Genomic DNA, 24,016 nt, shown 5'->3' with positions numbered 1-24,016 from the left:
AACTAAATGTCTGTGATCATAAACAGAACTTACAATATGTGCAACAAATCTTTCTAAATAGGTTTTCTGATGACATGCAATAAAGCTGGTTTGCACTAAATGTGTCAGTTTCAAAGTAACTCTTTCTAAATGTACTCTCTGGAAGTAGAGAGGAAATACTGAATATCTGATGTTGAACCATAGAGAGCTTACCTGTGGACTGCAATGCCAACAGTTACTCACTTTAACACAGCCCACCTATCCTCTTTCCTTAAAGACAGCCCTGACTGTGAATATGCAGCACTGGTGAGGAAACATGCCCCAGCTGAAGTGCTGATCTATAAAGATGTGTTGGCAGACGGTAAAGATCTGGCTACCAGTGACGCATAATTCCCACTAGGTATCCCAACTAAGCTGAGCATTTTTAAGCTTAAAACTGACTGCTTTCAGCTCTAGGAGGTAGAACCAATACCTTCAAAGAACATACATTATGAACAATAAAAACCAAAGTATACAATATTCAACTTATATAAATCCACTACACAGAAATAGAGCATATTATGTTTTAGAAGGTCAAAAACTGCCACCTGAACTCAGAAACTTTCACTATTCAACAGCAGAGTAGCATCCCCATGCACTACAGCAGAGTTTTTGAATTGTGTGTACTGAATGCCTGTGTGCACCAACCAACTGTGCCCTGGAAACTTCTGAAAAACCTAAACAAGCTTCAACAGTTTTCTTCCTTTAGCCAAAGTGTGGGAAAAGGCCATCAGTGCAGACAGGAGGACACAAAAAATATATTTATCTGGAACTGAAGGATCTGAGCTGCGATGGCAACTGTTTCCCAAAATTTTTTGGTCTTTGCCAGACCAGAACACAGCATTAATTTAGAATGCCTCCCACCTTACATTATTAAGAGCACTAAGCAGTTGGTGACATGAAAAAGTTTTGGAAGCACTTTATTATATAGGACATCTTTTCAGCATAAAAATAGCATGAACTAGTGGAAAGTGCCCTGAAGTGATCCAGTCTTTACAGAGCTCCAGCAAATGTTCCAGGAACACATTGCAGAAATTTCTCAATCTATTAGCCTGGACTTTCCCTGGTGCTGAGCTTTCCACTTTCTGAGAGCAAACCAATCATCTACAAAGACCTTGGCACAGCCTGTATCTCAGGATACAGGATCCAGCAGGAAACTTTGCAGGTAGGATTATTTAGAGAAAAGCAGACGCCTGACTCCTCTAGGAGGCACTGTACACATTCAAGGTACCCAAATTGTTCAAACCGGAGCAGAACAAACTATTTCATATAAAACACAGTATCACCAGCAATTTAACAGTAACAAAATTGCCCAAATCTTCCTGTATTTCCTCTCAAATATTACTGACACTAATAGAAACACATGTACTTCTGTCATAAACAGTAACTCCAGAAATTTCTATAAAAGGACACGATTAGGTTGACCAAAAGGCAACCATCACATGAACTGGTGTCTTGCCAAGAGAAAGGTGAAGTTTCAAATAAGGCCTAACAGAACATCTGTTAACATTTTAAATTCATCTTCTTAGCTGTACATAGCTAAAAAGAAGATAGAGACATCATTTATTAACTCACTCATTTTAAGACTGTCACGTAAAGTACATGGACCTTTAGCACAATCCCCTTTCCCTCTGCATGTTGAAGTCTAGCATGACACCTAAAAAATGGGAATGCTCTAGCAAGTTTTTATTGAAATTAATATTTCAAGCATTCCAGAAGCAAAACATGACTAGCCTCTAAAGCAAGGAAACCAAACAAACCAGTAGTAAAAGGTGCCTGTCCACAAACACCTTTATCCACATCCTCTCCTCTTCTGAATCCACTTAAGAGAACATGCTGCTGTTCTACTCATGATGATTCACAGTATGCTGATGAAGAGGATTTCAGCCAATTGCTTCAAGACTGCAAAGATTTCATATCACCTTGCACAACCAGGGACATTGGACAGAGTAAATCCATGAAAATATTCTTGGCATTCAGACTTCTGAAACCAATTCAAACAGACTTGATGTACAGACCCTGCCTACCTGCACACAGGGAATTACTTGGCTGCTTATTATATACTGTTAGCTGCTGAGTATCAGTACAAAAAAAAAGTGTTTTAGAGAGAGTAAATTGGTATCTTAAAAAGAATGATGTCTCCATAAAATATTCCAGAGGCCTACTTTTACAAGAAGGTGTAATTTTTTCCTAATTAAACAACTAAATTCATATTTGACAATTTGCATAAAATTTGAAAAACTGAATTTTGAAATTTGCAATAAAATGGCAGTTTTGCTTTTAGCAAAGGCATTAATTGTGTCAGGAAAGTTCAATATGAGATGGCGTGCTTTGCAAATACCTGCAGCATGCAGTATTTTTCTTGCTCTTAGCAAAAAATACACGTCACAACTGGCGATTAACTTTGAAGAATGGGAGTGAGACGGCTTTGCTGGCAATGCGGGGTTTGGGAAACACACATGGCAGCTGGCAGTTGGCCCCTGGAGCACGGCACGGCCGGGCGGTGCCGCCCGGCAGAGCTGCTGAGCCGCACACCCACGGCCCAGCCCTTTGGGCACACGGATTTTACGGAACAAAACTGGTGCTACTCAAGCTGTGGATCGAGCTCCGAACCGACTCTGGCATTTCAGGCAATGCTAACACAGTTTATAACATAAGAAACACAGTAAAAGGAACAATCTGCACAAGCTGACAAAGTCCTTCTCGGCACACACATTTAGGAACAAATGAAAAACCACAAGCGTGGACAGAAGTGCAGGTTTTGTACTGAACTTAAAGGACAAGCACACAGACCCCAGCACTTACCCCTGTCGCCTGAAGATGTTGCCTAAACTCATCCATCGTTGTGTTTGAGATGCTCATGTCCCTGAACATTCCTTCCAGTTTTGACGTGAATTGACATCCACATTCAGTCTAAAATCACACAAAATAATTTGTTGTACCAGCACTATGAAAAGAAAGCTTCTGATAGGCAAACTACAAGACTAAAGCTAGTTTATAAATCCCCAAAATTACATTTCTGTACTTTTACTGGAATTTCCATTTGCATTACATTCAGATCTTAGAAAAGTTTCCTATCTTATATAAAGATCTAACCCTACACAGCTCTTAACTTGCTTTCCTTCTCTTTTCTCCATTATTGTATCTTTGTTTTAGCTTTCTATATCATATTAAAAAAACTCTGAAAGCTAATCAAATCAAGACATACACTTCCACTTGCTTTGACCACAAGACTGTAAAGGGAAATGAACACTACTTATATCACAAGGAAACTCCTGTTGTCCTAGGACTGTTTCATTTGAAGGCTGTCTGCAGGTTACCCAGCAAGATTCCTAGGCCTCGTGAGAATCAGGGACATCTGCACACAGACAGATGTGCACAAGCTGATGCATTTCAGTTGCACATACAGGACTGTGCGCCCATTTCTAAGCCATACTGTGATACAATGGAAAAGGAAGCATGTTAGCTTCAGCAGTTCTTAAGAGGGTCCTTCATGTCCACTGATTCATCTTCCAAATGTGTGCCTTCTGAATCACCAGGCTAAAAGTGGTGGAGAGGTAATTGAGAAAGAATTAATACTGAGAAATTTGGAGAAATCTGATACAAATAGGCTTCACTCACTGATAGAATATAAACATAAAAATTAAGGATCAGTGAAGTTTGATTTTAGGATCCCTCTGCTTCAGAAGTTCTCTAGTTATTTGTCATGCCACTTAGGAAGAAGCGGCAATAGAACTTCCTTTAAGGTCTGTTCAACTTCAGGCTTTACTTTCTTCTCCATCTCTTGGTCTATTTAATCCATCTCTTGGTATTTAACCAGCTAAGGAAAATGTGTTTCTAGAGACTGATATGAAGGTATTTTTTTTCCAAACTCCTTAACCAAAAAGGAATTGAGTATTATCACCGGTCTGCTGATGGAGGCAACTAAAAAACAACACCACAAGCAATAATAAAATTGCACTGTGAATAACAGAAAACCTGGGATAACACACAGTCTTATCTTCAAATTCAGTCACTGCAGTTGTCCTATTATTGAAAAAGTTTTAAACGTACAAAAAGATTTTATTTTCTAGATTGCACTCATCACAGGGGCTTTTCAGTACTTCCTTCCTTTCAGTTCAATGAAAATATTCGGAAAAACCCTTTGCATTTTCGGTTGAGGCTTTCAAAATCAACTCTGTATTTAGCACCAATCAAGATTAATGTTATCTATACATCTCATGTAAAACCAGAAGAAACCATATCTATGTAAAATAAAAAATAAAGAGAAAACCCCCTAAAAAGAAAGCAAGTACTGTTTTACCTTTAATTTGGAGATCATATTCTTCTCAGAGTCATCTGAAACACTCTTGTTTGTGAGAAGTCTTCTTGCCAAGTGCTGCTTGTAATAGCGTTCAAAAACATCTTTCTCTTGCATAAACCTGAATAATACCATTGCCTTATCCAATATAGTTTCTACTTCTTGCTCTGTTAGCTGTAAAAGAAATAATTTGTTGGGTTTTAATCTTCCAGCACAAGTGTCTTACACAACCTACATACTTAAAGTAATTCATAGCAGCAGGTGGTCTAACAGTAGCCAACAAAACTGGTTCACCATATGACTGACAGCCGAAAGAACAGTGCACAAACTTAATAAAGTGGAGTAAGAAATAAACCTAAAATGAAGGGAAAGGCAAGAGAAAGGGAGAAGGGAAACACTGAATGGGTAGAATGCCTTGATAAATACATTAAAAGTTCCTGTGTAAGTTTTAAAAAGCACTGATAGAAATCAGTATTAGGAGTATGAAAAGTTAATTTGGAATGAAAGCTTTTAAGATTTGTTTTGCAAAGCCCGTCTAGTGCCACAACAAATAAAATGATTATTTGTTTTATAAAAAAATAGAATTTATTATTTGATTACCAAAGCGTAAGTTGCATGCTCTAATATTCAGTTTTATTGAGAATAACTGAAGCCTCAGCTGAACCATCCGTCCAGTTCTGGGTTCTGTACCTCAGAAAATTACATGAAAGAAGCAAAGACTGAAGGCAACAGACGTACTTAGATGACAGATACGGTAATAGACCCCTGGTATGTAAAAACAGTAAAAAGCTGAGAAGTCAAACCCTTTTCCCTAACCAAATTAATTTTCAAAAGAAATTATTAGATATTGAGAGCAGCTTCCAAACTATAAATATATTTAAGGAAATTATATGTAAGGTTTCAAAAGAAGGGAGCTGCAGAATCTACTACAACCCGACTGTTTTTTGAGGAAGCATCTGCTAGAAGTAGTTTAGGTATGCTGCTTCAGAGGGAGGTGACATGCCACACAGATCTTGTGCCTGATTTTTCTGTAAGTTTAGATCTGAAGTATTATGAGCTCAGATGTGTTATACATACCTTTTTAAGGTAGTACTGTCATTTCTCTTAATATAAAAATAATTCTTAGAAAAGTAGCTTAGTTTAATTCAATCCAAGTTTACACAGCAAAAAGCATGATATTTTGAGTTGATTTATACTTACTCCCTTGACTCCCTTTTTCAGCTTATCATCAATAAATAATGAGAGGTACTCTGGAGACCTGGAGTTGAGGTTGAGGAAGTACTCAAAGTCACCCGCAATTGTCTGCTTGAAGAGCCGATCATTATTGAAAGATTCTTGAAGAAAGCGATCAAACCTACTCTTCAAGTCCAGTAAACCCTTTCAAAAAAAACCCAAAAAAAAACCAACAAAACCATTTTCACTGCTATGAAGTTGTAAGCTGGGAAACAATAATAATAGATGAGGCAATAGACAAGACCAGATCTACAGTCAGAGGTTCTGCAATGCTCTCTGTTCAGCATCGTTAGAAACTATCTGAAATTTTGTTTCCATTTTTACATTTCTATTGCTGCCATGAATCTCTTATAGAAGCAATTTTCAGATAAACTGGCTAAATTATTGGTGTCAAATACTGGTGCAGTTTGCTGTAATACACTTCTCAGATTAAGAAAGCTTTTTAAACACCCTTGTTAAACAGGTTGATTTCCTGTATTTTTGAATCTGCAACTTAAAGGAGGTATTTGTTGCACTCATTAAGCCTTTTCTATTTCAAACAACACAGACAAAGTCAGTATCATAAACACAGCATCTGGGAAAGCTGAGGTTAAGCACCCATTAAGTGCATCCCTAGAGCTACTCAACAAGTTTTCTCCTAAAACACAATGCAACAACAGGCCTAAACTTGTCAGCGTTTTTGTTTCCCTCTAATTTAATCCAGGGACATGTTCTGCATTATTCAGTCGTGTGTTTCCTGCTGATTCGGAGTCACTGGGCGCATGTGAAAGTTGGATACAAGCACCAGGAACCTGAACTGAACCACTTCCTCTGAACTAAACCATTGGACTCCTAGCGTCATTTTTAGGGTTTGCACCATCTTCACCCAGGGTTAAAGCAACTGCATATAGAAGGTGAAAGCATCTTAAAATCACCTGAGCACCTTGCTAAGTATATATGACACACAAAGGTTATAACAGACAGTATTTGGCAGGCAGGGGGAGGAAATTTCACTTGAGAGTTAGATTTGTAATGGACAACCACTGCCTGCAAAAACTGTTCAGGTTAAATGGTATTTAAGTCTCTAGGTTTTTAAGAAATTATTCATATGCGGTTACTTAAAGAAGCCATTCAAGAATTACTCAAAGAAGTAGTAATGTTTCTTAGGAACTCACCATCTCACTTAAAGGAATGATCTTTAGACAGGCTAATTAATGCGTATTAGAAATTTTAAATTCAAAGTAAATCTCACTGTCTCTCTGTTTACCAAGGTTAGCTCATGTCTCCTCTCCAGGAGTACACCATCTGAACAACCTGGTGTTAAACAGGAGAAACTATTAGTACCTTGAATTACAAAAGCATTTCAACATCCCTTCAAACTATTTATACAAAGTTTTTAATCTAATCCCCTGGCAATGCTTGTGCAATCATCTCACCAATTATGCTCAGGGTGATGTCATGTTGTGGAAGCAGTGCTGAGCTATGACGGAGCTGTTTTTCTTGATGGTTTAATGCAGCTTCTATGTCTGTCTCCTTAGTGCTATTGTCCATGACAGATTCATGTGAACATGGCTGAGATGAGAAGAGCAAGGTGGTTTCTCAATTCATAGGTATTTCTCTCTGCTTCCATCACCTCAGTGGAAGTGGTGGATAAACCTTTTTGGGGGTTTTTCAGTAACTGAATGTCAATCCCTGCCCTGGGACATCTTCGTGAGATGCTGGGGTCCATACTGAGGGGCTGAGCTCTGCCAAAGCACATGGGTATGGCTGCAAGTCTTCCTCAGCCTCTTCGCCTTTGTGACAGGAAACCTTGATAACAGCGTTATAATTAAGTTTCTATATCTATCTTTCTCAGTTGTATTTTTTATGATACCTCTTTAGGCCCATGAGGAGTGAAAATTACTTCAAAGTAATCCAGATACTTATTTTCCACATCATTTGCACCCCTCCCCGCCCCCCTTTTTTTTTTTTCCTAAATCACACCACCACAAATTTAAGAGTCCTTAATCATTACACCTAATAATTTTTTCAAGGGCATTCTCTCTTCCTTTTACCAGGCCTTGAAGAGGTGATTCTTGTTCAAGCCTGGTAAGAAGTTTTCTTCAGCATTGCCAGAAAATTAATAATCCAATCAAAAATGTTTTTATACTCAAATGGCTTCTTCAAATAGTAACCAGTTCTAGTGCAGTTACTGTTTTCAAACAGAACACCAGAGACTGACAGACATACAATATTACATGTTTCTCACTAAGAACAGACACAAGGACTTGAACCACACATTTTTAAAAACCTCAATGTTTAATGAATACACACCTTCACATTAAATACAAAACATCTTCCAGCTATAGAAACACAGCTTTAAGGTTCAATGAACTCTAAAGGCTTTATATGCAAATTTCAAACCATCTTCTCAGAGACAATGGAAGAGAAAAGATGACAAAAAGTTCTGAAGCATATTTTGTGATCTTTATAAATTAATGGTACACATCACTTAGTGAGAGAAAACAAGAAAGAACACTCACATCTTTAAACATGCAGACCTGTTCTGTTTCTCAGGCAGACAGAGAATGGAATGAGTAATTTGTTATGACTGATAAACACTCATCTCTCAGTCACAGTTAAGCTTGCCATGAAATATTGCCATGTGATTTTTGCCTCAATAAACACTGATAGCTAATGTTACATAAAATTAAACAAAGTGGACACTATAAAGCTATTTGCCAGCAGATGTACAACTCACTCTGGAGACACAGCATTTAGGGAAATCCAAGAAGTTCCCAGCAGTTAGATAATTAGGCTGAATATGTTGTTTATTAAAAGCAACTACTAAAAGCACAAAAACTTAAGCTGCTTGGAAAGCACATACTAAGTAAGAGTTCTAAACATATCTGAAGGTTCAGGGAATGTACATTAAAAAAATGTTTAAATTTAGCTTATTAATAACAACCCCTTTTGAATCAATACTAAGCTATACCTTATAAATTGTGTAGGTGGTGAACTGCTAATACAGGGAATGTGGGGAAGAGAAGGACATTAAATACTTTAACTACCTGAATGTAGTCAACTGGATTCTTTCCTTCTCCCTCTTCAGAAACCAGTGCTTTACCTTGCTCTCTCAGGTATGAGCTCATGCACTCACACATTGTCTTCAGACCATTTGGCACACGGCTGAACAACTTGTACATACAAGCAAGGTCTGCAAACAAGAATGAGACATTATGCAGGACACCTCTGTGTGTTACTCTTCTGTAACTCATTCATCTCAGAGCTAAAGCTCATAGAAGTTCAGCCACTTGAGCCACAGAAAGCATCCTGTAACAGCTCAAGCATAAGATTCTTCTAATCTCATCTTTCCTTCAGCCCTGACAACATGCTGACTGCAGCAGCCTCAAAATGAAAAACAAAGACTGTATTCAATTATTCTAGGTTGTCTGTAGCAGGGAATCTGTCATTGCTGACCTCCAGGCAAGCAAAACATGATGCTAATGCTAAAGGATAGTGAACCTATTAGAACTTCAGCAATATTATGTTTTCCAGTGGTATTTAAGAAGGTAGCTCCAAAGATTATCATTCCCAAAATCAAGCACTGTATCAAAAGTTTGGTGGCTTTTTTTTTCTTGTTTATTTTTGGGTTGGTTTTTTTTGTTTTTGTTCTTTTAACTAAGTTAAACCAAATAGGACAGGACTAATGAGAAGCTTGTTTTTGCATTAAAAGCAAAACCTGGTAAAAATTTGGAGTATAATGTATATTTGTCTTAAAGCCAGTCATATACTTTTACACTATGTTTCATCCACCTAAAATACTGAGAAGTGGCTTAGGCTAAACATTGCTTTCCAAAAGAACAATCCATTCTTGTACGTTTATGCAAAATCTCATCTTCACAAAGCAGCATTTACACTCTACTATTTACCTGAATCAAACCAAGGCCTATAAAAGTTAAACAAATTCCTGTATTTTATTAATAACCTTCAATATCCTTGCACCCTCAGCCTGAAGGTTATCTAAACTGGATATTAAAGAAAAAGCGATTAAGTATGGTAAAATCTCTTTCTCAACACAATAATTCTTTTTTTACAGCTAGGAAATGTGCTCACTTTGTGCTCTGAATATCACCTAGTAATTGTGAAGCTGCTTTAATGAACAAAGGCCATTAATCTACGCAGCAAGGCTGCTCCCCATTCTCATGGCTTTACTGTGAGCACTCATTTCTAAATATAGATACTACAATCACTCTCTTCGTTATGCTGCTTTAGAAACTTATGCTCTATTTCCATAATAGCTTTCATTCAGTCACTCTCTCCCACATTAACGTCTATCAGGGAAAAGCAAATGAAGCCAAGCCCTTCTGTTTCAACCACTTCCTTAGAAACGGCCAACTCCTTTCTGCAACAATGCTCCCTCCCCAAGAATTGGTCCTGCAATACTTCTGTTTAAGTCTTTTACACAAGTATTTCTTAATAACTGCCTGTGGGCCAAAAATGTGATGCATTTTTACAAATACATATTAGAGGAATGGAAGTAATAAAATGGCTCATGGACAACTGGTGACAAAAACCACTACAACAGATTTGTGCTTTTCTCATGAGATACTTGGTTTACCAAAAAAGTACCTGTATCTGGTACTAAATAGAAACAAGTTAAGTGTATGGGCTCTGTTTTAAGAGCCATCTAATAGTCACTGAGTATTCTCAGATGTTTGCAAAACAGAGTCACTAAGTGTTTCCACAATTGCACAGGAACACAAATGTTAAGCTTGACTTATCCCATGTTTAAAAATAATAAACAGTATCAGAAGCATTTGTGTTTCACCAGTGATGCAGTCTTACCTTCTGTCTTCCCATTTTTCAGCATATGAACTAGCCCAGAGTTCTCCATTTCCACTATAGTTTTCATATGCTTGGAAATAAGCTCCCTCTCAACAACTTTCACAATGGGTTCTTCTGTTGATTTATCCAGACAATGCATCACCCGCTCTATTTCTTCATTAATTCTAGCTTCTACTTTCTTTATATATACAGAAGCACTGTTTTCAGCTAAAAATTTCTGACTTTCCATCTGTGATTAACAAAAATTAATACTTTAGACATTTTTGTAAAGGGTAAAAAGAAAACATGTCAGATCAGCATTTACAAGCAAGTTCAAATCAAACACAGCATGTCCAACACATCCAAGACTTACATACACACTTAACACAAAATAAAGGTTCTATTATGCTAAATGTGTTACATAAGGGGGTACATGCAATATAAACAAGGTATTTTTCATACTAAGGCAACCCAAGCCAAGCTGGTTTCTAGTTACTGACTAGGGTGTTAGCCACAGGTTCAAAGAAAACAAAGATGGGGAAAGGGAAGGATCAAAAATTCCTTCCAAACATCAGTTTATGGCTGTTCTCATTTTCTTTACTGACAATGCTGAGCACATTATTTCATGTCAAACTGTTTTTATTCATATTGGTCAGCAGAGTCTTTGGAGAAAAGATGTCTTATTTTTCAGGCAGAGCTAAGTAATAGAACTTAAAAGAAAGTAATTATTTTTCTTAATTTTATATAAGCACTTATGAAAAACAGAACACAATGACATTTAAATGGCTGTGCAACATATACTTCTGCTTTGCAAGGAAGTTTGGAGGATCAGAGCATATGACAGCTGATCCTGCATAAGAACTGGGAGACTCACAAATTACCTTATCTAGGTATATTTTAACATGATTTTAAAATTTCTATCAATTTCCAGCAATAGAAGATCATGATTACACTCAACAGGCACCAACTGGCTTTCCTCCTCCAAGTATCTTACAAAACAAAAACCTCACAAAATATTTGCAATGTATTATTTGGTGGCTGATCAACAATTGCAGAGCCACTTGGATATGCTTAATTCCTTGACTTGGTTTATTTTATTACAAAAAATAACTCACAAATGTAGGAACTATGAAGGAAACAAAGTTTCCTCAAAAGCAGTTTGACAGGTTTCCCAGCCTCAGTTTGACCCTTTCATGCTACTGGCATTTCAAAAAGACTGGGGGCAAAGCAGAGGTAGACTAAGTTACATGAAATAGCCTAAAGCAGGCACAAGATTAGCATGATGATTACTTTATATGTTATTGGCACCCATGGCTCAAAACTACATTCAAATTACACTAATTCTGTAAAATCTGTGTTACTTTTTCCTGCAAAATTAGTGACTATTTTTCTTATTTCGTTTAATGGAGATGGACATACTCTTCAAAAAAGCAACAAGTATGTTAAGTACCACCAAATCTGACAATTCCAGACAGTAATAATAACATTCCAAATATGGTATTAGAATACTGCTGTACCTGAAAAAATTCTGCAGACATCTCCAAAAATGGAGCCTCAAAGTCTTCTTCATAGACTGACCTTCCTTCAAGACCTAGAATCATTAACATCTGGCAAGCATTTCTTATTGCGCCTCTGCCAAAAAGTAAGTTGTTAACAACTTGAGAAATCTACGTGCTTGTAAGACAGAGTACACAGCAGAATAACAACTCATAACACAATATTAGCTTTAATAAAAAGTAGTAATAGAAAGTCCATTCTAATCTGTTCAGTACATGACATTTTCAAGAACACTACAGGAGCAAAATTGTTTGGTTTTGTTCAAAACTAAATAGCTGACAATATTTATTAAGTATTTTAAATGCAATGACAAGGACACAGGTCTCAAGTTCTACTAAGTCATAAAATGATGAAGAATATATTATAACATATAAGAAATTAACCCAAAATACTACTTCAAAGAAAACTGCACACATAGGTCAGAATTGAGCAATTCAAAACAATTGCACACATGGAAGTTGCTATGCAAAGTTTGAAGCTTTTGGATGGTTGGCTGTTTAAAAAAAGCCAACCATACAAAAATCTAAAAAAAAATTTTAAAACCCCCAACTGAACACAAAATAAACACCACCAAAATTCAAATATATCAGCAAGTTAATGAAAACAAAATAACTGCATCTAGAAAAAGATTCCACTTTCTGGCAGCAGGGGACAATACACAGCTGTAGCTGGGGAGTACTTTTCTTTTCCTAAATTGCATGTTAGGCAATCTTAGTCAGAGAACTGCAGCCAGGGTAGCAAGGAGTTTACATATCCCTACATGCAACAGCTGTTCTGAAACTGGAGAAGCACAGGAATACTTGCAAATCTGCAGCTCCTTCAGCTGCAGTATCTGCAGTGGGTGGTACAAAACTTCCACTTCTATTAAACCAACCAATGAAGCTGAGAAACAGACTTAAAACTTAGAGATGCAACTAAACTGCTGAAAAACAAACCGATCAAAACATGAGGAAGAGGAATTGGAATTAAAAGAGGAAACATCATAAATAAACGAAAAGGTACAAGAAAATTAAACAACCTCTAAGTACAGGGGAAATACAAGGTAGCAAGAGGCGGAAAATTGTCAAAACTCTGCTTTGTGATCAAAAGCTCTGGCACAGCGTGATAATGGAGACATTTGATGAAAGTTTTAATAAGAAACCGTGAGATAAATATTGAAAAAAATATATTTCAGCATAATGGTAAACAGGGAATCTTGATAATCTAATACACAAAGAAATACGTTACTCCAGAATACAGAGAAATTTTAGTTGTGATCACAAATGTGGTCTTAAGTAATGAATTATTTGTGTATGTTTCTGAGTCACTCTTTAAAAACTGACAGGTATTATTTACAACCAAAGACATTCACTTACAAACATCTTACCTGTCTACAACTTCTCCTTTCCTCTCTCTTGCAATCATATCCAGCAGAGTTTGCCTCAGGTGATCCCTGATGCAGCCATAACGTACAACTTGATCTCGAAAAATTATCAGGCCCAAGTTGTAGACATTCTCCACATTGTTTTGTTGCACATATACTCGGTCCTAGAACAAGGGCATAAACAGCAATAAAATTGGGAATTCACTGCATCGATGCTATTGAAAAGCACAAGAGAGCAATTATTTCTCTGTTGTGGAACTATGACCAAATATATTTTTTCCCTGTCTTAACAGAAAGAAACTATGTATACCCTCAAAATTCAAAATCAGTCCCATTTTCCAAAACTTCATTTACACTGAAAGTTCTACTTGGCTTAGGAGCATAAGCCCAGCATTTATGACTAAAGCATGCCAGAACAGATCTACAGCCTTCCCACTTTTTAGTCTGGGTGCAGAGGAATCTCCAACTACTGACTAAATCCATAGCACTATCTGCAGGAGGTTTTACTTACCTACTCAAACTCTTCCATCCATCTCTTTCTGATCTTTAAGAGAAATCATTTAATTTCCCTCACCCTCAGTCTTCCTACCACTCCTTTTAGGCAAAAAATAGTCAATATTCAGTGAAATTTCCTGAAATAGCATCATTAGATAAAGAGCAGCAAATATAGAGCTAAAACAAGAAGAGTTACGATCAAAATCTTTATGGATTAGCACTGCAAAATTGTACATAAGGACTTCTGTAGACATCCTTCCTTCCACCCTCCCCAAACTCACTTTCTTTCAACTTGAGCAGTATTTCAAAACCTTATGTTTCATTATAATCTTGCCCATACACACTCCCCCCCTCAAAAAAAAAAACAGAAGAGGAAGAGAAAAAAGTATTTTTACGTTTCAATGTAAGTTTAAATTCTATCTCCCTATACAATCTCCGCCTATAGGAAGGATCAAGTTCCTCAACTACCCATTTTTTATCCACCTACCTTTAAAAACCAATGCTGATCCTCAGATCAGCATTTAAAGACTGCATAGCCCAAAATCCATCATACAAAATTGACTGAGAGTGCTAAGCAGACCCTGAGTCTCTTACTGCTACCCAAACAAATGCTCCAAAAATTTGTCTCTCCTTTCCTCTCTCCCAAATCAACTCCGAAAAAAGGAAGGCTATTAACAAAGTCACTAGCAGGCAGAAAATGCATGTATTTGATTAATAGCCACAACTAGGTCAGACCACTTACAACAATATTAAGAACAGAAAAACTGAGTTTTTACAACCCCTTTCTGAGATAAGCAATCATTATTTTTGTTAATTTCTGTCAGGGCATAATCCATTCCTCTAATACCATAGTTTGGGCAATTACTAAAAATACTGCTCTGCTACCATTTAAGCATCAGGACAATGACATCAGAAAAAGATGCAAGTTTTGTACCCACTCACAAATCTGGCTGGGATGAGGTTCTATAAAAATGTACATAGCTGTAACAAAACAATAATACTAAAAAAAAAAAAATCAAATTCTATAAAGGATGATGGTCAATTTACTTAATTAAGTATAAAGATTAGCTTCTCCCCTGGTTGTATCACTATCTTAAGTGCTTTATCACATTCAGAATTAAGAGTAAAGCTACTCAAACACCCGGAAAATGAAACCATTAAAAGAAAAAATAATATGCTTCAGACGGTGGAAAAAGTATTTCAAAACTGTGTGTTTACATAAATTCCACAATTTCAAAAAATAAGAAGGAACAGACAGCACACAATTTAGCAGCTGAATTCACATGGCAAAATTCTTCACATACTAACTATATGCCAGATTCCCACTTGGTGACCAGAGGAAAGCAAAACACTGGGTTCTGCAATTAATGAGTGATTTCCCACTCTCTGCCTTCAGACAGGCAGCACTTAATTTAAATGAAAAAACAAGACGGGAACAGGTCAGATATGCCTATTCTGTGGTTTCTGAAGCACGCTCAGCTGTGTCTCAGAGCAGAACATTTACTAATTGGTCTCATGAAGTCAGTTCAGTGACTTGTGGTGGGCTAGGTCTTTGGAATAGGTTACTTTTGGTTTTCTGTTATTTAAAAACAGGGTTGTTTATTTTACTTCCTTATTTACACACTTGCATCAAGAACAGATGTAAATGTGATTCTCAAGTAAGACAAACTTAAAATACATTTTCAAAGAAATGAAAAAGCAAATTAAAAAGGAGCGTCTAATACTATATAACTTGAAGAAAAAAGAATAAAATTATTATTTCAAAAAAATATTCAGCCCTCTGAAGCACAGGCAGCAGGGTATCTAAAAGGATTAAAGCCACAGCCATGACTCATCTACATAGCTTCTGTTGTGGCAGTGCTAAACAGTGCCATTGTGAAATAGTAACTCCTCTCAGTTTATCAGCAGCCTCTGTAGTAAGCCAGACCTCTCTACAATACCCAAACCAGAGCAGCAACATTAACACTTCTAATCCTGCTGATTTGCTCATCCTTGGTAACAGATCACATTTGCGGGAAGCTCTCCCAATCTAAAAAAAGAATCACAGAAAGCCCCATTTGGGAACAGGTTTGACTGACAAGGCTACACACTACTGAACAGAAATCACTTCCCACGGAGAGAAGCAGTGGGTGCGTAAAGGTAAGAGTAACTTTCAGGAGACAAGGATGGAGCTTCAGACAGCAATTATCATAAATTACAAGCCTGCTTACACTGCAAAATAATTCTGATCTGAAGTCACTTACTGTAAGGTACCAATAGCCACATTTTACCCATCTCTGCATGGATGCACTGCCTGGAAGATGCAGCAGCCTTCAGTATACCCTTGAGTATATAGTAAGTGTCTTTGATCCTACTTCTGGAAATAAAAATAATACTTCTCCCTATTACCTTGTGTGTAAGCCATGGACAATGAGAGTCATCTCATTAAAACTCACATATCCAACCTGTCAGTGCTGGCCTAAAAAAAAAGACACCAGCTTTGCGCACAGCAGAGATGAGAAGGGAATGCTCTGCCCTCTGAAAAATCCACAGCTGTATTTGCAGGAGCAATTGTTCACTTCTGACAGTGTGTAACTGGCACTACTCATACGCCTGTAATGCAGCCAGGGGTGTGACTGCTGAGCTCGCATAGCTGAAATTGCTTTAAATTTAACAAGCATAAGTAGTAAAGAAGAGACACCACAGAATCCAGTTTAACCCAGTTTCCATTAGATATTCTAAGAATACACACACTCACACTGCTTGAAGAAAAGCCCAAACAACTCCACCTCCATTGCTCCCATTCCACAGAGCAGCTGAACAAACCCTATTATAGGTATATTTACCTACACTACTGCTGTGAGGCTGAATTGCAGATATGTCCAAATGTACTTCACTACTTCAACACATCTTAGTACCTCACTTGACTTAGGAAAGACGCTACTTAGCACATGACTTTACTGCTTCGGTGCCTCACTGCTTGTTGCAGACAGTGCCAGAATTTACAGAGTGTATTACATCTACTTTGGCACCAATTACTGCAGCCTAAACATGTGAAAAGGACGATAGCTCATGCTATATCCTACAAAATCCAGTGGAACTATGTAAACTTGAAATTCAGTCAGGGAAACTGGAATGTCTCAAAATAATCAAGACGAATCTTTATTGTGCAAAAGGTTGTAAAACCTCACACTGCACCTGCAACAGAACTGAAACCAACAGACTTTTACCAGAGAGTAATCACAAGAGACAAGGCAATACACAATTTTAAAAACATATGGCAAACTTGAGAGTGTCTTGTGGAAGAGGTTCTGCATGAACCATAAAATCCTGCCATAACCTCAAACAGCAAGTATTCTAGTCATTAAGCATCATAATGCACAAACCCCACTGTACAAAACAAATGCCTTTCTAAAAAAGATGCATTTGAATTGATTTTTATTTTAAAAGTGGCAAAATTAAACAGGAAAGAAATAAAGGTGGTTTGGAAAGGTGTTTGTTTTGACTTAAATCATACAGGAGCCAATGGGTGAAACAAAGCTGGAAAACAAGCGTGGTAGTAAAACAGATACGGTTTAGTTTAAGATGTAAAATCACTAGGCTGAAGCAGGAATTCAACAGAGTAAGACCAGAATTCAAGAGGATGTTAAATGTTTTACTTTCACTGATGTCACAGTGTGGCCTGTTGGGCAATAGGTGCATTTCCTGAAACTGGTGGGTAATTGAGATGGCCTACAAAATAAGAGAAGGATTGGGTCATGCTTTACTTACAAACAAATGATAATTGCATATACTTCTCCTGGTAGAACACAAGCATATCAATTTACAATGTCTGGTGACCGAGGTTATACAGTGTTTGGTGCTTTTTTTAGGTAAAATATTTTTAATGTCAGTTATATTAGATTTGCTTGAATAAAAATGTATAAATTACTTCTGATATAAGCATATCATTATAAACGTATAGGTCATTCAGACTCAACATCAGAAAATAAGAACAAATCATTCCTTATTTTATAAAGTTCTTGAAAATTGTTTCTTTGAAAAGCAGCCAGGTCTGACCTTTCACAGGTGCTTTATAATTTTGTGATACTGGCAGCTTTTCCAAACCTTTTGAATGAACACATATTCAAGACTGAAGTTTCTTATTCTTAGTCTCTTTTGAATGAAGAGAATTATGTTTAACTCAAGAGAACATCCTAGTGACAAAGGTGGAACTGCAAATCTCTGAAAATAGTCCTCTTTTAAACCACTGCTTATACTTGAATTTGCAATCAAAGCATGTATTATTGACAATTTGTCTTAAGTACTTTCAAGTCAAAGAAAAGGAGGGAGTCTGCCCATTTGTATTAGGTCTTCACACTAGATAGTTCTACCTAATAAAGATTAAAATTCTAACTATAAACCCCATATTCCATTACAGAAGTTTAACAAACAAACATCAGTGCCCCTAAGTTTAAGTAAGCATTTTGAAAGAAAATTTTGTTCTATTTTTACTATTATACTATAAATATATTTTATTGTGGATGTTTTTTTTTTTTTTCTGTGGGTCTTATTTTGGTACAAGGAAAAAAAAATCTGTGGGAGGCAAACAATTAGTCAAGCAGAGGCCTCAGCTGAACACCCACTTGAAATAATTAGGAACTGTCAAACAGCACACAGAAGGCTATGTAGTCCTGAGATCCCCAAGCTTGTTTATTATTCTGCTCTGAATCTAAAAGATAACCAATGAAGTTCAATTTACACTTGTAGGAATTTTGCAGGTTTCCATCTCCTGAAATTTTGGTGAAACAGAAAAGGCTTGTTGGATGTTCGAACAGCACTTGCAAGCTTCAAAACAAAGTCAAGGCATTGCTCTTCTGTGCACAAAAAATACTTACGAAATGGCTCTCCTGTCCCTCCAGGAGTGGTAACTGAAGCAGGCAACCCTTCCTCAAAGAAAAAATATTTTGGCCTTTAATATACTGGTCAACCCACTAGAACAAGGAAAGCTTATAAGCCAGTTTTCTCTGCCACTGTTTGAAGGATCAGAAATGTATTGATTTTAAGGGCAGCAGATAACATTGCATTATCCATTACTTTGGACCATCCAGCACCTCCTGTGCTGAACTATAATATTTGGCTAAAATACAACAGCCACTCCCCTAAAAGCTCTGGATTCCATCTTCTAACCTTCCTGAAAATTCACCACTACCTTTGGTAGATTAATCTAATCATTACCTATTCTTGAATATGCCTAGATGCACATAGCAGCAATTGATTTGTATTTGTCCTTCACAAACAGATCAAGGAGTCCAGGATCTCTCACAGCAAAGACAGTACATCTTCAAAATAATCTGTCCATCTGCCTTTTGGCATGATAAGACACACAAATCATTCAGTGTCACTGAAGGCATTTTATCCAGCACTCTATTTTTTGATATGTGGTCTTTTACCTACTGAAATAAAACAAACCAACTCCCCAACATGAAGGCCAGTAAATCCATTAAAAAAATTATGTTTGTGATTCTGTAATTACTCCAAATTATTTAACTTGTACTAGCTTATTGACCAAAGAGGATTTCACACTGAATACAAACGTGGTCAATGTCACAGCATGAGATCTTTAACAGCAGTAAGGCAAGATCTTAACTCCAGTTGTTCAGCAAATAGAGTACAATTCCAGTCAATCTGCTTTTTGGACCAAAAAAGTCCATTATTGTCTGTCCTTCACTGTCAAGTACTGAATCAATTATTATATTCAGGATGATATTTTGGAGGGAAAAAAATTTACACAAAGAACACAGCATCTCAACACTTCCTATTGAAGTCAAAACCTTTGTCTAGAAGCTAAGCAAAAATATTCTTCTGCATCCTAGAACACCCCCAGCATTATGGGAATTTTAATACATACAAACTATCTAAAGCATAACAATCCAGACACAAAAATGTCAGGCCCTCTCTCTTAAAAAAAAAAAGCCTTTTCCATTGGCTACAGGTAAGAAATTGTGAGCATGCAGCCAAAGATCACATTCTATGTACACTGCTTAATCTTCTGCACAAGTTCTTCATGAACAGCAAAGGATCCAACCAGAAATCAACATTCAAGGACACACACTGTACCCAAATTATCCTCTTCATCCTAAAGCTTAAAGAACAACTACACTTGAAGTTTCAGGAGGCTTTACTTTCCACAGCAAGAAAACATCATGAGCTGAACAAACACCTAAAATCTGCCAGAATGGGTCTGACTAGCTTATTTTGTAAGAACTGCAAAGTTCAACTATTTTTTAGATCAATTTTTCAAGTGATGAGATAACCTAAAAGATGAATCCAAGTACAATTTTTCGAATGCCTGCAGCAGTCTTGCATGCACACAAAAAATTCTAAACAAGGGACAGAGAGCAGTCTTTGGAAAAAGACTGGTAAGCATGCCTTGGTTTTCACCCCTCTAGTTTATTTGCTTGGATTTGTCAAAGAGTAAATTTACTACACTGTTAAATGTGTGAAATAGCAGAATACCCACCATATACATCAGAATGTCTCTAATCATCACCATTGCTGTTTGATGATCATTCCACGCTTGGTTTAGTGTTTGTAGAAAGTTGTTATTCAAGGAGTTTAACACATCTTCTCGCACCTGCAGGAAAAAAAAAGATGCATTGACATAAACTCAAGTCAGCTTCTCCTGCAGCATTTAAATCTTAAACTTAGCTTCAGCACAAAAATTCTTGCTCCTCTGTGGATGTGAATTGTGCGAAAAAGTTCTTGCTTTTCCTGGGTGCTGACTATCCCTACCTCTTATTTCCCTTCTGTGGAAAAATAAGTAAGAAAAATTATGCTAAAAACAAGAGAAACAAAATAAACACGGGTTTTAAATTTCAAAGGAATTCCTGAAATCTCACATGTTAAAAATAGTCTTTGACAACTCCTCAAAGCTTTTATTTCCTGTGTTGTAGTGTTTCAATTGCTGGTAATTTTACTATCACAAGTAATTTCAGAACATTGGGTAGCAGCAGTAAATGCTACAAACAGGAACAAGTACAGGTGGAAAATGGGCCATAATGACATTTAGAGAGACAAGCTGAGATAGCATAAAGATATAGAAACAACAATTCTGAAAGGAACCAATTGCTTTGTGAAGACCAGACTCTTACATTAATACCACCAACAAGAATTCATAGAAAAAAGAAAGTCATCTTTGTTTTTTATGAATCTATTTTCAATTTGCAAGTTGATCTGTCTCCTCAACTTCAGACTTCATGCCTCTCTGCCACTACTCTCCCTACTAATAAAAAAACCCATCCAGTTTCATATTTTGATTTTACACAGTAGGCATACACTGCAGTGCTCAAACTTGAAACTAATGTCAAAGAATGTAAAAAAATTGTATCAGAGTTAACAAAATGTGGGAATTGACTTTAGACATAACATGCAAAATATATTCTGCCCGCTGTTGTAACCAAACAGAATATTCACATTTATAGATTTGCATGGATACTTGGCTGATAGTGTAAATTTCAGTACAGAGGATCATACAAGGAAACAAAACACACATGCCAAGCAGCCACAAGCTGCACCAACATCTCATGCAACCACCTCTTCAACCACAGGCCTCATTCTGTCATTTCAGTTTTATGAAGTTATTAGGCCAAACCAGGGTAACAATTCTGTCTGCTACACTACTAGATACACTCACAAACTCAGATGAGCAAACTAGAGACAGAGCATGGCACATCATCCAACACAATGGTCTCAAGAAGCTCTGGAAACTAATCCCAGTAATATTCACCTTGTTACTGCATCCAGGCAACAAAAGTATGCCTAGGTTGTTCAAAGCTTTCTTATATCTTCAAACACCTACTCTGCAGACCTGAGCAAGGCCCTCTTCCTTGCTTTTGGAAAACAAAATATGCAGTCATAAGCACTGCTTAGCTGCCTCATTCTTTCTGATCACGATCATCATTTACCCTCTTGTCTCCCAAATGTGTGCTCTGTTGTCACCCAATCTCCATAGTTTTTAGCCAAAACAAATATGCATTAAAAACTTCAGCAGACATACTTGTGAAGAATATGCAGAATCTCCCAGAACAAGAGAAACAAACATGACATGGTTGCTTTCACTTCTTTGGTCAGTTTGGAAAAACATTGGAAACATGATTTGGTAGCTCATCCACACTGATAAAATTTACCAAAGCATGATTAGATCATAAGCACAAATAACCAAGGGTAGTTATTGATCAATTTTATGATACCCTTTATTTTAACAATGCAGAGGCAGTGTGCTTTATAATTGCACACATCCCACATCCATCACACTAATCCTGCTGGGCTAGCCAGTGCCAAATCACAGGCCAACTGGTAACAAAAGGAGTGGATACTTGCCACGAGGTAGCAGTGACAACCTGCTTCCAAGCAGACACCAGCATGCTCTGCAATAGTGGCACTTCTGCTCCATATGGTATGCCACGTGGATTTCTGGAAATGGGCTTGAAATTCAGGAATGGGTGCTGTACAACAGAACTACCGTCAGAGTTTCCCTGTGAAGCTTCTCAATGACATTCTTCTAGGTTTATTTTAAACTGCAGAGAGGTTTGGAAAGCCATTCCTTCAGCTGCTACAAAAGGCAACCAAACTATTGCCAAGCAAATTATTGCTTACAAAAACTTTCTAGTTAACAAGTGTTCAACACACTCCTTGTATGGGCCATTAATTCAGCAATACTACAGGGAAACTGCTATAATGCACAAAACATCTTAGCCGTGCAAAGGTGCAGAGTCACACCACCTTGGTAGAATAAATGATCTGAAGTAAAAAAATGTGTATGCCCACACTCTTTGAACAAGAGAAGAGACACAGCTGCTACACTGCCAAAGCCTTAGAAAATTTCAGTCTCAAAGATTTTTATCAGCAGAATATTACTTTCAATGAGCTGAGCTGGTAATGATTTCTGTGACAATATTTGCAGTTACAAAGTAAATTGAAGGGAAAGCCAGCTTAAATAGGACTGTCCATTCACAGATTCACTTGAAAATAAATTAGCAGCTTCATAATATATGTAAGATCTTCTTACAGTTGGAGCAAGGATGAAATCTTGCATATAACTTCAGGCTCAACTGTATTTTATACTGGATACAGCTCTTCAGGAAATACAGAACCCTCCCCCCAAATAAGAGTAGCTTGTTGGCATAAGCTTTCAATACCTTTAAATAACTCTTTATTAAGTGTACATAAAGAAGACTTATGGTCTACTATTTCTTTCTTACAGTGCCTGGCCTGATGCAGCAGCACAAATAGTTCAGTTAAGTAATTTCTACTACTGTAAAGACAGCTAGAACCTCCTGAGGGGAGCAGCAGTACAGAACAGCACTTTCTGAACTAAGGCCTCAAGCTCTCAGAACTTTTACCATCATTTCTTTTAGAAAAATCCAAGTTGTCTAAAAGATAATATTCTAAAACCTTAGGAGTCCCAAGTAGGTTAATGGATTGACTACCAGAAATGTCTCTTCATCCCTGCTGCTGCTATCCTACTGCTGAAAGGAAAAAACAAATACTGAAGAAATACTGAGGATTCTGCACTGTAACGTACTTTTGAGCAATTCCCTCGCATCCTTTTGCCCTCCATATAATAGCAGACTTGCTCAAGATCATCTGAAAACATCATTAAGAGAATATAAAGGCAGATAACACTTCATACATTGTCAGTCAGGCTCACAGTACACTCTAATGCTCAGTAGATAATTTGCCTCCTACACAACTTCTCATGTCATTCCTCCCTATTTCATTGATGTTATGGAAATATTTCAAACTCCCTGATGGAGATGACTCTCATCTCTTCCTTTTCTCTGCAACAGTAAGAGCAAATTTTAAAGCTTGCAAAGAATCCCAGACATAACTTTTTAAGTCCCAGAGTAGACACACTTCTTTCAGCCTATACCTGCACAAGCACCCCACAGCATTCCTTCTGCACTGAACACTGCCACCATGACCAGCTCTGTGCCCTCCTGACCAAATGTGTTCTCACATGCCTGCCTGTACTGTTATTCTGAAATAGCAGGTACTGGACAGACCCCTGAGGGACTGATGGCCATCGGGACTCTGAGCCATTGACCACAGCCAACGGGTGCAACCACCCAACCAATTTCTTATCCATTTAACTCCACTCATTGAATCTCTCTCTTTCCAATTTAGACAAAAGAAGGTTTTGGGGGGCCATGTCAAAAGCTTTATGGACATCTAGAGAAATTACATCTGTAATTCACTTATGTGGTCACTCTTCATAGAAGGCCACTGTGCTGGCCAGGCAAGAC

The 24,016-nt window shown here is 37.3% G+C and overlaps 1 protein-coding gene across 2 annotated transcripts in view; it reads right to left on the bottom strand.

The window, feature by feature from the left end:
* CUL3 (cullin 3) overlaps window positions 1-24,016 on the bottom strand; it is a 75,667-nt gene that overhangs the window by 9,768 nt on the left and 41,883 nt on the right. The window contains exons 2-9 of one of the 2 annotated variants that reach the window (XM_010406019.2): window positions 20,233-20,346; window positions 13,260-13,420; window positions 11,854-11,968; window positions 10,358-10,586; window positions 8,581-8,726; window positions 5,519-5,695; window positions 4,322-4,492; window positions 2,824-2,931 (exon numbers count right to left, since the gene is read on the bottom strand). In XM_010406019.2, coding sequence (XP_010404321.1) covers window positions 2,824-2,931; window positions 4,322-4,492; window positions 5,519-5,695; window positions 8,581-8,726; window positions 10,358-10,586; window positions 11,854-11,968; window positions 13,260-13,420; window positions 20,233-20,346 — 1,221 coding nt within the window. The remainder of the gene's footprint in view (window positions 1-2,823; window positions 2,932-4,321; window positions 4,493-5,518; window positions 5,696-8,580; window positions 8,727-10,357; window positions 10,587-11,853; window positions 11,969-13,259; window positions 13,421-20,232; window positions 20,347-24,016) is intronic. The other variant, XM_039556823.1, reaches the window with a different exon arrangement.

The sequence above is a fragment of the Corvus cornix genome, chromosome 9 (genome assembly GCF_000738735.6).
Source record: "Corvus cornix cornix isolate S_Up_H32 chromosome 9, ASM73873v5, whole genome shotgun sequence".
NCBI classification, from domain to species: Eukaryota; Metazoa; Chordata; class Aves; order Passeriformes; family Corvidae; genus Corvus; species Corvus cornix.
Note: the sequence above shows the minus strand (reverse complement) of the source record. Positions and strands in the feature narration are given on the sequence as shown.